The sequence below is a fragment of the Monopterus albus genome, unplaced genomic scaffold (genome assembly GCF_001952655.1).
Source record: "Monopterus albus unplaced genomic scaffold, M_albus_1.0 scaffold362.1, whole genome shotgun sequence".
NCBI lineage: Eukaryota > Metazoa > Chordata > Actinopteri > Synbranchiformes > Synbranchidae > Monopterus > Monopterus albus.
The window spans coordinates 643,538-654,879 of NW_018128242.1; the positions used below are offsets into that span (position 1 = coordinate 643,538).

At 40.4% G+C, this 11,342-nt stretch overlaps 1 protein-coding gene across 1 annotated transcript; it reads right to left on the bottom strand.

The window, feature by feature from the left end:
• Positions 1-1,246: 1,246 nt before the first annotated feature.
• Positions 1,247-6,882, bottom strand: lipib (lipase, member Ib). The gene is made up of 7 exons (XM_020585363.1): positions 6,775-6,882; positions 6,422-6,530; positions 3,665-3,766; positions 2,916-3,005; positions 2,666-2,833; positions 1,709-1,885; positions 1,247-1,377 (listed from the first exon to the last, which is right to left on the bottom strand). Exons 1-7 carry the CDS (start codon positions 6,880-6,882, stop codon positions 1,247-1,249), a joined length of 885 nt encoding a protein of 294 aa, XP_020441019.1.
• Positions 6,883-11,342: the final 4,460 nt, after the last annotated feature.

An 11,342-nucleotide genomic window follows, 5' to 3' on the forward strand; every position in this document is an offset into this window, starting at 1 on the left:
TACATTGATGATTGGTTTGTTAAAAAATTTTTGGCAAGTGGAAACATTTAGTGATTTCTTAGCTACATCTTTTGTGGCAGCAGTTACTTTGCTGACCTTGTGTGAATGCTGCAGCATCCCCTGCATTAGGCATATTTGTCTAAAGTGTATCACCACTGCCACTGATAATAGATACCCCAATATCCATAGGAAACTATGCCCAGGATCTCACTCACTGAGCCCGGTGAGTCTGAGGTTGAAGAGGACCCCTCGACGGGGAAGAAGACCGTGACCTTTCTACATATTATTGCTAAGGGTTAACACATACCCACATATATTCTTGCATACACGTAGGTGGTGTGGACTCATAGGTGTGTGACTGATTTTGATTATTGAGTAGAATTTTGTAATAAACGTGTGATACTGGAAGATCTTTAGTCTCCAGCATAATGTATTCCTCCTGCAAATGTTATGATTAACCAATGATTGTTTGCTACATGTGGTTTAAATATTTCCACGTTTTTGTCTGAAAAATGCTATAATTGTAATGAAGACCAGCTTACACATGGAAGCTTACATATAGGATCACTGCAATGAAGAACTGCTTACATGCCATTATTTTTATGTTATTATTTGAGATTTTTCCCTAGGTACTCACTCAGCTCTGGGCTTTCCCTGGAGGGGGTGGTAAGGGGGGCCTCTCTCCTCCTTGGATGTCTAAACTGGGGACAATAGAGACATTTGATTTAGGTTGACACAATAAAAATCGTGTCAAAGGGGGGAATTTGTTAGAAATTAATAAATTAGTCAGATAATTATTAGACTTTAATGTGTTAGCATTTAATTTGTTATTAATGCAGTTTAGTAAGATTCAAAGTCTGCTCTTTGCTTCAAGGTTAGAAGATAATGTTGATTCTGAAAAGTGTACCTTGACACCAGTTGTTTTCTTGTATTAATCTTGTGTAAGAATTATGTCTGTCTCCAACTCGTGATGTTTTTATATCTTTTTGTGTAAGGGGTTAGCCAAAACCTTATAAATATATTAGGCTCTGTGTTTCCGGGGTCTCTCTCATCTCCAGCAGCTTGTCTAAGGGAGGGAGCCACCCGGGTTTGTGCTTCTGTAACTTTTATTGTGGTCTTTTTTAAATAAACCAGCACTAAAATGAAGCAAGTCGGACTCCATCTTCATTCAGATCTGTTCAATTAAAGAACTGGGGTATAACAACTCTATAAGACTCAAATCTTACAAGGTGCCTGACTGACTTACTCACTGGTCTATTCGGGCCTCTGTGAAGCTCCTCCTGCTGTGCAGCCGGATGTAGACAACCCCCATTGGAGATACTGGTTCCATGTCACTATGTCCACTCAGTAGCTCAGCTCTGTGGCACACAGACAGTCCTGCTCAGGTCATAAACCTCCATCATGTTTTGTATGAAGAGTGACATTCCAGATCATTTTAGAAAATTCCTTGACTAAAAGGCTTTTATTTTCCTTATGATAAATAAGCCTAATAAGGCTCAACATGAAATCAAATTGTTCAAGGTGGATACTTCTGCAGTAGCTCTGAAGATGTCACAATGTTTTACCCTGCAGGTTTGAGTTTTCTAATGTGCATATTCAAATGAGCACTGTGGTGCATGACAAGGCATAAACAGTTCCAGGCATGTCCCCTTTAGGTGCTGAGTTATTAGAAAATAAAGCATCAATGAATAAGGTAACATTTGCACACCTCCTACAGCTGCTACAGCCTTGAGTCTTGTTCCATAAAACATCTGCAATTCTTGCGAGATGTTATGTGAGAAGATGTTGGACTCACTCTTGTAGGGCAGTGTACCAGTGGTGCTGAAGAAGACTTGGGTCTGTCCAAGCCGCAGCAGAGTCTCCCGCCACTGGCTGACATCATAACCTGCAGGTGAGACCAAACAGGTGGTCAGACAGAAGACAAGAGGCTGAACTGCACAGTGTCAGGTTTCTCTGGCCTCCAGTGCTAAGAACATGCCATTAATATTTGATTTATAGTAACATCACTTCATTTCTTCATCACATAGAGACAAGCTGAGAAAACCAGCTCACCTGGTTGATTTCAATTCTCACACACTATTCTCTCTCCACATACATGATATAGGTGTGAATACAGATCGTGCTCATCGTTATGCCAATGACAGTTTTATGGAGCTATGCACAGAAGCTCTTCATAAACCTCAGCCTAAGCACACAGACAAATCCAAGCTCGTATTATTTTCTAATGCAAGAAAGAAACAAATACAGATACCCTGGAGCATGCTTTGATGAATGTCTTACTTTTAAGCAGTATGTTGAAAACCTTGTAAAGAAACCCATTCTGAAGTTAGGATTTTCTTACAGACAGAGGAGGCCGGTGAAGACCGGCTGCTCACCAGTATCTGACTTGTTATATATGAACAGGTTGGACTCTGTTTTATGCCAAATAGAGCGAGAGTGGAAAATGCACCACTTGACTCAAATTGATGCTGCGCTGACCAGATTTTGAGCTGTGCCCCGCAACTGAACGGTGGCCATATTGACAAAACTAAAAACACTTAGGGCTCCTGGCCTTCATACATGGCCAAGATTATTTACTACCACAAGTATTTGTGGCACCAAATAATCCCCTTTACTTGCATCAGAGGATTTGTATTATGTACATTAAGTTCACTGCACCACCTACCAAGCACAGGGCAGGAAGCAGGCTTAAAGGCGTCACACTGCAAACAGCGGGCATCCAGGAAGTTCCTGTAGGACAAATAGAGGTAACCTGTGAGGCTGCAGGTTTGGTTCAGAGTGCAGAGGAACAGAAACACGGAGCGCTGGTGGTTGCATACAAAGTAGGATTTGCCTGCAGGAGAAAGAGACAACACGGCAGTGAGCAGTTCTGTGTATTAATGAATGGATTTTATTCTGCTGGTGTGTGTGCTCACCTGTGAAGATGGTTCTGGGACACCCTGGCTGGTCTGCGCCACCATTGGCGTAAAAATCTATATGACCATGAGCTCCTCTCATTCCGAAGGCTGCAGACGGAAACCACAGAAAACAGAGATTCACTGAGAGTAACACTGGTCACAAGTGTCACTTAAATAAGACTTTCTTAAAATACCTGTAAACTAACTTAATAATAACCTACATGAATTAAAGAGGACCCTTAATCTTATGATGACAATCCTGCATAGTCCAAAAATAACAAAAATGCACCGGGGAAACATTTCACGGAGGAATTATAAATAAGAGGAATTGTTTGCAATGCGTGCTGTGGTCAGTTGACGGGAGAAGCTCCAACTTGTTGGTAAACTCAGCCATAACTATGACTCAGAAGAAAAACCTGTCTATAATAGCGTAGTTTCAACAAACATACTATGTGATACCTGTCTCATTATTCTAACAAATCCACACAGCAGCCCGACGTTATGTATTGTCAATTTAAATCTTGCATCATGCAGCTGTCTTTATTTATTTTTAAATGTCAGAAATATGTTCCTGTCACTCTTTTGCATTTAAAGACAGATGTTAATGTGGTGGAAATCGTCACTGATATTACGGTTGATTTTCTGATAGTCTAGGATATACATATATTTAAGAAAGAAAAACAGAAAATGAAAAAATAATCAAATAGTTGCACCAAACGGTCGACAGACAAAATCCTCAGTCAGGTACAGCCCTACACCAACGTCACAGTTCATATCGGTGTGAAGTACGTCCACAAACATGGCGTCTGAGGGGTCCAGCCTCTCTTCTAGGGTGGCGCTGATGAACATCTGCCCAGCTGGGTCCAGACCTGGAGGGGGACACAGATCTTTTTAAACTTGAATTTTCTTGTACTACATTTGTTTTTCTAAATTATTAATGTCATCACGTCATACAAAATGCTGTGATTTGATGTGCTTCACTAAAGCTAAAAACAAAAGCCCGCAGCAAGAAGCAGAAACATTAGCATTAGCATAAAATCGAAGCTGGAACACACCTGTGACAACACACCCTCTTCCATTGTCTGTAGTGAACTTTATGTCAACACAACTACGACATGCTATACATCTTTAACAAGCTCTAAGTCTTGCGAATTTCAGCTGTTTAACGTTTTAGGGTCCACATATCATATCATGTAACAGCCGTTGTCATTTTTCATTTTCTGAAGTAACAGTGCAGTGCACACATCAAAACATTCATTTTTCAGTTGTCTGTTGCCAAGATGTGACAAGAGCTGGACATCGTTTTTATCACAAGAATACAGTGAACAAAACTCACCCAAGCATTAGTCCAGCATACATACAGTCTTGTAGAAAAAGTCAAAAGCCGGGGGAACTGATTACGTTTTCAATCAGGCTCACTGCTAATGCTAAACCATGGCATTTTCTGCTGTTGAAATTTTTGCACTTGCTGTTCTACTTCTTCTTCTTCCTCTGTCTAATGGAGAAATGAAGTGCAATCGAGATGTGTCATTTATTGGTTCATGGATTTTTGGGGGATTTCGTCATGTCCATAGCTTAAAAGATGTTAAATAGTGGCTAGATGGCAAATGTGATCTCATTTCAAACTAATGAGCTAACTCAGTTTTGTCAGGAATCAAACCCATGTTACATTGTTGCAAGACTGTGGTTTTCATGATCCACTACAAGTTCCAGTCACATTACTTAGTGGTCGTTTCACCTACTTGAGTAACATTAGCTACTACACTCCATGATCTTTCATCAACTCCCACCAGTGTGCATGTTACAGCGCTTAAATCAACTGTTTTCATTTGCTCCGAGTATCATGGTTTAGTAATGTTATAAAATCTTTAGAACTGAACGCAACACCGTCAAACCAAATCTCTGTCTGAGTCTCTATTTGCTTCAAAGGCTCAGCTCAGCTCTCCCAAAGAGCCAAGCCAACCAAACCACTGACAGGATTTCTTCTGCTGCTGTTCAATGGCGTTGGCAAACAGCTTTAGGTGTATTACCACCACTTTCTAGACTGGAGTGATGAGGTTTCCATACCAAATGAAGCATTAAAGTGGTTCATACATCACTAGTCACGTGACCAAACCACACTTTGGCACAGTGATTCAGTTCAACCGCTTCGTAATATGAGTCAGAGCCTCGGATGTCAGAGGACCATCACTACCGTTTACTATATCCCCTGAGTTTGGTTTCAATGCCTAAAGTTCATTCTAACGCTTAAAACTGTATTTTTTAAATATCTCCCTCTCCTGCCTGAACCTGGGACAACTCATAATAACATGTTCCACAGTTTCCTGTACCCTACACAACTCACATTCCCCTGTATCATGCTTCTTCATCAACTTCAATGTACTGTTAGAAATTACCCAATTATTTTGTTGGAAGCATGAGAAGTGAAGACAGGAGAGGACTGTTTAAAATCAACAGGAAGTTTACTCAAAGTCTGGGCACAGGTGAAGTCCATACAGTGCTGGGATCAGAAAGACAGAGCTCCCGCAGGAGATCCATTCTCTGAACCCCGAGTTACATGTTTTCATTGAATTTATCTCCTTGAGGAAGGCCCGCCTTGGACAGAGGTACAACATTCAACACTTCATAATCCTATTGGCCATTTGGCATGAGTAGGTCAACCCCTGTCTGCGCCTGCTTGCTGAAATGTGATCTAAACCAGGTGTGTGTTAGTGTGTTTTTCAGGTGGCAGCTTGATCTTGATCAATGAACAGTGAACAGTGGGTGGTCTGGGTTGCAGGCCCCCTGTGTGTGTGATGCTAAAAAGTATGCTAAACTGGCCAGGTGGTCGTCTCAGGTTGTAGGCCCCCTGTCTCTGTAGGACACCCCATGACAAAGCAGAACTTGGAATATGCTAAGTGGGTTTAGGTGTGGGTGCAAAACAGGCCAACAGGTCTTTGTTAAAATGTAAAATAGGCTGTCTGGCTACTTGGAGATACAGGCATCCTGTCTCTACAGAATTTACAGCATGCAGTTCCAAAGTTTCACTCAGTACAGTACAGCTGTCATCAATACAATTTTAAAATGTATAAGCAAGGAAAATAAAAGGTATGAAAAGTAACAAAAGTTTACAAAGAATATCATATCTACTTCCTTCCCATTCCTAGTGCTTCCTCTCATTTCTCCAACCAATTTGCTGACCCACAGTCGAACTACTTCCCAATCTCACTAGCAAATCAGGGATTTTGGTAGAATGACTGACAAGGTTTGTACCCAATCAAACTATGAGATCAACGATATGGGGATTCCTACCCTGCTTAAGGACCTTTCAGTGATTTATTGTCAATATATTTGAAGATTAAATAGTGTGCAAATTGTTGTTCAGATTCATCGTTATTGTGAATTAAACTTTTAAGTTTGAAGAAAATACTCTGTTATATTATTTTGTACAAAAAATATCAGGAACTGTACAAAAATATCTGATGGCAGAAATGGAGGAAATGGAAAAAGCTCTGCCACTTACACCTGTATGCTCCATGTTTTACCTGTAATGTGTCCGATCTTCCCCTTCAGATTTGCTCCAACAAATCCAGCCAGGTGAGCTCCCAGACTGATGCCGATGAAGTAGACTGAGCTCAGAGATGCTCCCCCCTCCTGCAGGCATTCAACACCCATTATTACAGTATTTTAGTCTAGTTTTTAGTCATTTTTAATGTTTATATCTTTGCAGACACAGCTGGTTGTTGGAAAAGTCTTTGCGTTAAGATAGTCATCAGGAACATTTTTCATCATAGTTTTTTGTAACAAAATGACATTTATCAGAGATAAGAGACTAAAAAATTCTGCTGAGGTGCATAGTTGTTCATTTTCTTTGGGTGTGATAAATATAAATACACACCTCCATAGTCTGGATGAACCCAGTCAGGTTGTGAGCTGCCTCCCTTGTGTAGGCCACAGCGGTGAAGTAGTTCAGGTTGGCCGCCCCTTTGTTCCAGTCCACCACCATGCAAAGACATAAAAGACATAAACTACCAGAGGTGTCATTGCTTTGTACTATTTAAGTTTATTCATCGGACTTGAACTGCTGCCTGTCAAAGTAAACACTGGAGAAATGGAGGTGTAGTATTATGGCTCTTGTTACCATTGCTAACTCTGAGAGATGAGACAGTCCAAGTAACTTCAAAACAGTGCTGATTTATTCAAAGGATCACAGGTAAAATTAACATTACACGCTCAGCTGCACATTGAACTTATACTAAATTAAAGTTGATGTGTGGAACTGCCCACTCTCAGCGCTTTAAATTGGATTCAAAACAGTAAGGATAATAAAACACATTTGTTTTTGAATGGTGTGCTGATTGTTCCCTGACGCATGTAAGAGTTAACAAGCACATAGTCTCACTTTGAGGGATGGTAAATGACTGCCGTTGATCACAGAATTTGTTATCAATAAGGGACATAAAATTCATGTTTTATAAGTGAATTTCTGCTACTTAGTAGCAGTTGTCTCCCCAAATTGTCTGATTTCTTTTTAATTTCCCTCCGGCTGGAGAATAGACACAGAGTCATCTCAACTGAACAGATGCTCTTTGATACATTCCACATGTAATAACGGCACAGGGAAATCGCCAGTTTATTATTTTCATGGAATGTGTGGGTGGTTAACTGCACAACAGGCTGATTAAGACGTTGTCCACAGGCGTATCACAACTGAACGAGTAGGTCCAGTTGTGAGAATTTGGTGTGGATTTAACATGTATAAGCTTAGGTCTCAGCTTGAGCCCAAGTCAAGATACTTCTAGATATCTGTTGATTCATGTGATATTATTATGCAAGGCCATGGGGATTTGTTCAACCACAAAAGGATGCTGATCCACAGCCACTGGGATAAACTCCACTGGTCTTGATCTACTGTAGACACTGCTTGGCTGATTGTGATACTTTCTTCTGTCAGTGTGAGCACTGGGTAACTGTACTATGTGTGAGAGTGTGCAAGTACCGTATGTGCCTGTTTTGTGAGCTTTTCAAAGTGTTTTTGACTCATCAGTCATTCAAACAGCATGTATTTGTACCCAAGACCCCAGCCAGCATAACATTTAGACAGGCTCTGCTTCTAGCGATTGCCTTTAGCTCATGTTTTTAATAATGTATGAGAATAAAGAAACAATGTTTTGTTTTGTGCATTTGCACTTCTTCGGGGGATTGTGGCAGATTGTTAAGAGTGACACCACTCCACTTAACATTACAACAGGTGCTGTGTTTGGAGTCAGGATACTGACTGAAACAAGAATAAACTTAACTATGGAAGAGAGCTGAACTTCAAACCACTGAGTTGCACTTCAGAGTCCTCTGCACAAAGTTATCATTGACATTGTGTTTAGTCTGTGCTGAAGAACATCCGAATGGGTTTCTCTTTGTGCAGGATTGTTCTTGACTGGTAGATTAGTATGGTTTGTACTTCTGGCCTGCCTTGTCTGCCTGGTATCCGACTTTTCACAGGGTTAACCTAAAGAAAATATGAAGGTCAACAGTGTAAATGTCCACACCAAGGACAAAATCAAATGGTGTGTGATTCAAATGTGTGGATTTAAGGCTCTAATCATTTACAGCCTTTTGTTCCATGTTTCCCCTCATGTCTTCAATAAAGGCTCATAATATGCAGACACGTGCTATAATGTTTACAACAATGTAATGTATTAGCAAGAAATTTTAATTATGAGATATTTTCAGAAACATTTTGATTGCTTTGGCCTGGTGTGGTAGGGTGGGGGAGGTAAGGATTTAAACGTCACCTGAACACATCAAACAAACCTTGCATAAACTGCTGTATCAATACACAGCTGGGTAATTTAAACTGTATTATTGCTCTGTACAGTTTCCCACAGTGTTCTATCAAAAAAGGTAGCACAACTCGCCTGAGATGAAGACCACCCCCACAAACACCATAAAAATTATTACACTTATGATAAATAAAATGAAATAAAACCTTAACCGTTGGGGGAAAAGTACTGCGCTGCTATTTCACATGGCATGTCATATATATTTAAAGAGTGTGAGTGTTTAGGTCATAATTTGCTAACTAAATTAATCATGAGATGAGATGCTTCAGGATCCAAGGGGCATACCACTTTGACTAAACAATTTCCCGGAGAAGACAGGGCTTTACATTCACTATTTCTTCTGTGCTCCACAGGTGTCAGGCAAACTGAATTCAAATGTTGTGTTTTGGAATGCTGTGGTAATAGCATCAACCAGTGCGTTACTCTCAAATTTAAGCCGCTGATTTTCTGAACATTATACGGAGGCGCTTTTTAGATTGTTGCTCCAGATAATCTCGGCTGGTGAAATATTGTGGTGCGTGGGTGTGGTGTTGCTTGTAGGCCTGTACAGGTGGTGTCGTCGTGCACAGCTGAGGGATTTGTGTCGACGTCCTACTCTATCCTGACAGCGACTAGCTCATTATTTCCTACCAGTTCTGTTGGGAGGGTGTTACAATTCCTTCTCATGCACATGCACACACACAGCTTTAGACCACTTGACCTTGGTTGCTATGACAGCAGCAATAAAGGCTGCACCGAGGTGTCAATGTGTCTCTTTGACGAGTCCCACAGGCACAACAGCCCCGGCCCACCCGTGTTTTGTGTTTGTGTGTATGTGTGTAATGATGATTAATACCTTTGTTTTGAAAGCCAGCTGAGAGTTGTTGTGTGTTTGTATCTGTGTGTGTGCGTCTCGGTATGTCAGTGAGCATGGGCTTCCCTGTGTGTGGCTGTGTGAGTATTTTTGCCTGTTTGTGTGCATCAGTAGTTTCTATGCCCTGGACCCTCCTAGCTGTCACAAGCATGATTGTTGTTTATAGTTTTGACATCTTGCACCTTGTTCCCGGTGTTCATCAACCTCTTTCTGTGCTTGCGAGAAGTTTTTGATTTAGTCTGGTCCAATTCGTGACTCTACCTCATTTATTTTCCATCTAACTTGCAGCCGAGCAACACGGGTCACATTGGTCATTAACATGTTTTGGTTTTAAAATGTTTTGAAAGGTGGAGAGGTGGTCGTCTTAACCAAACAGCGATTACGGTGACACTCTGAACCTCTTCTAAGTAGCTGTTTATCTCCCAGCCTTTCGTTTTACTGTATCTGTAAGAGTTTCTAATTAAACTGTTTTTTGTGCAATTAGTCATATTGACACATTCAAAATGCCTTGTAGAGAACAATATTGTATTAAGAGCTTGCTGAGAAATCACATGCACATGTTAGTAATTAATTTTGGTCAGCGGTGTCAAAAAGTTTTGTGTCATGCTATGATAATCGGTTATTATTGATTTTCAGTTACCGTTCTTATTATTTCTCTCAACCTTAATTATTAACTGCTGCCATGCAATGACCCGCTTTCACTCCTGGTATTAATCAGTCAACACACATCGGATTCTTGGCAAATAAAATAGACGTGAAATCTACTATACATGTCAAATGCAGTTTTTTTAAGTAGCCCTTATGGCAGTTTGACAGGGGCGTATTTTTACATGCTGTAATTCTGTGTTTACCTTAAACACAGTTTGATTGGAGACAGACCCGATCTGTTTTTTATTATTGTCTCATGCCTTTAATCAGCCTTTTCTGTTATCCATATTAAGCTCCAAACTGAATTTCCTCTTTCAATGCGAGGCACTGTACACAAACTACACCAACACAGCACAAAGCAACAAAGCACTGGCTACTGGAAATATTTCTATTTTATGTTTCTCACTTTAAAGAAACAAGTAGTCCGATACTGTTTTACATAACAAATAAATATTCTTTAAATGCTTTCTCTTGCCAAGTTGTTCATTGCTTTGTTAATATACACTGTTACAATCTAAATGCGAACTTTGAGGTTTTCTTAATTGCGTTTATCCCTCACACACCTCCCACTTTTCACCTTTATTTAGATTATTTCCCTCAAATGTTATTTCTGGTTAGATCATGCAGGTATTTTCTGGCACTCTGCACACCAAGAGGATTTAACTTTGCCTGCAGTCATGCATGGCTAACACGATGCTAGGAAGATATTTGAAACATTTTGTTATATCTGTGAAAAGAAGGACCCATTCTAGTTTATCTTTACCTTTTCTTTCTCATTTCACTTGCTCCTCTCTCTCTGGCCTTGGTCTGATAGGGTTAATTTTTAATATCTCACATTTATTTGTTGGCTCCCCATAAAGAAGAGTTTTAATAACTTTTGGACGCCGCCCACTCGTCTCTTCCCAGCTTTGGCTTTATACCTCTCCCTTTCTGTTTCCCTTCCTCTGTCTCCTTTCTCTTCTTTCATCCTCTCATCTTCCTTTTTCGTGGCTGTGTTACACAGAAACAGAAAGACAGAGAGATATATCGGTGTTTCCTTCCTTAGATCTGGACACTCTGGGCTTAGTCAGAGGTAGTGAGGTCAATTGCTGCTGTAGTCAGGTGTAATACTGTGTCTGATGCCCG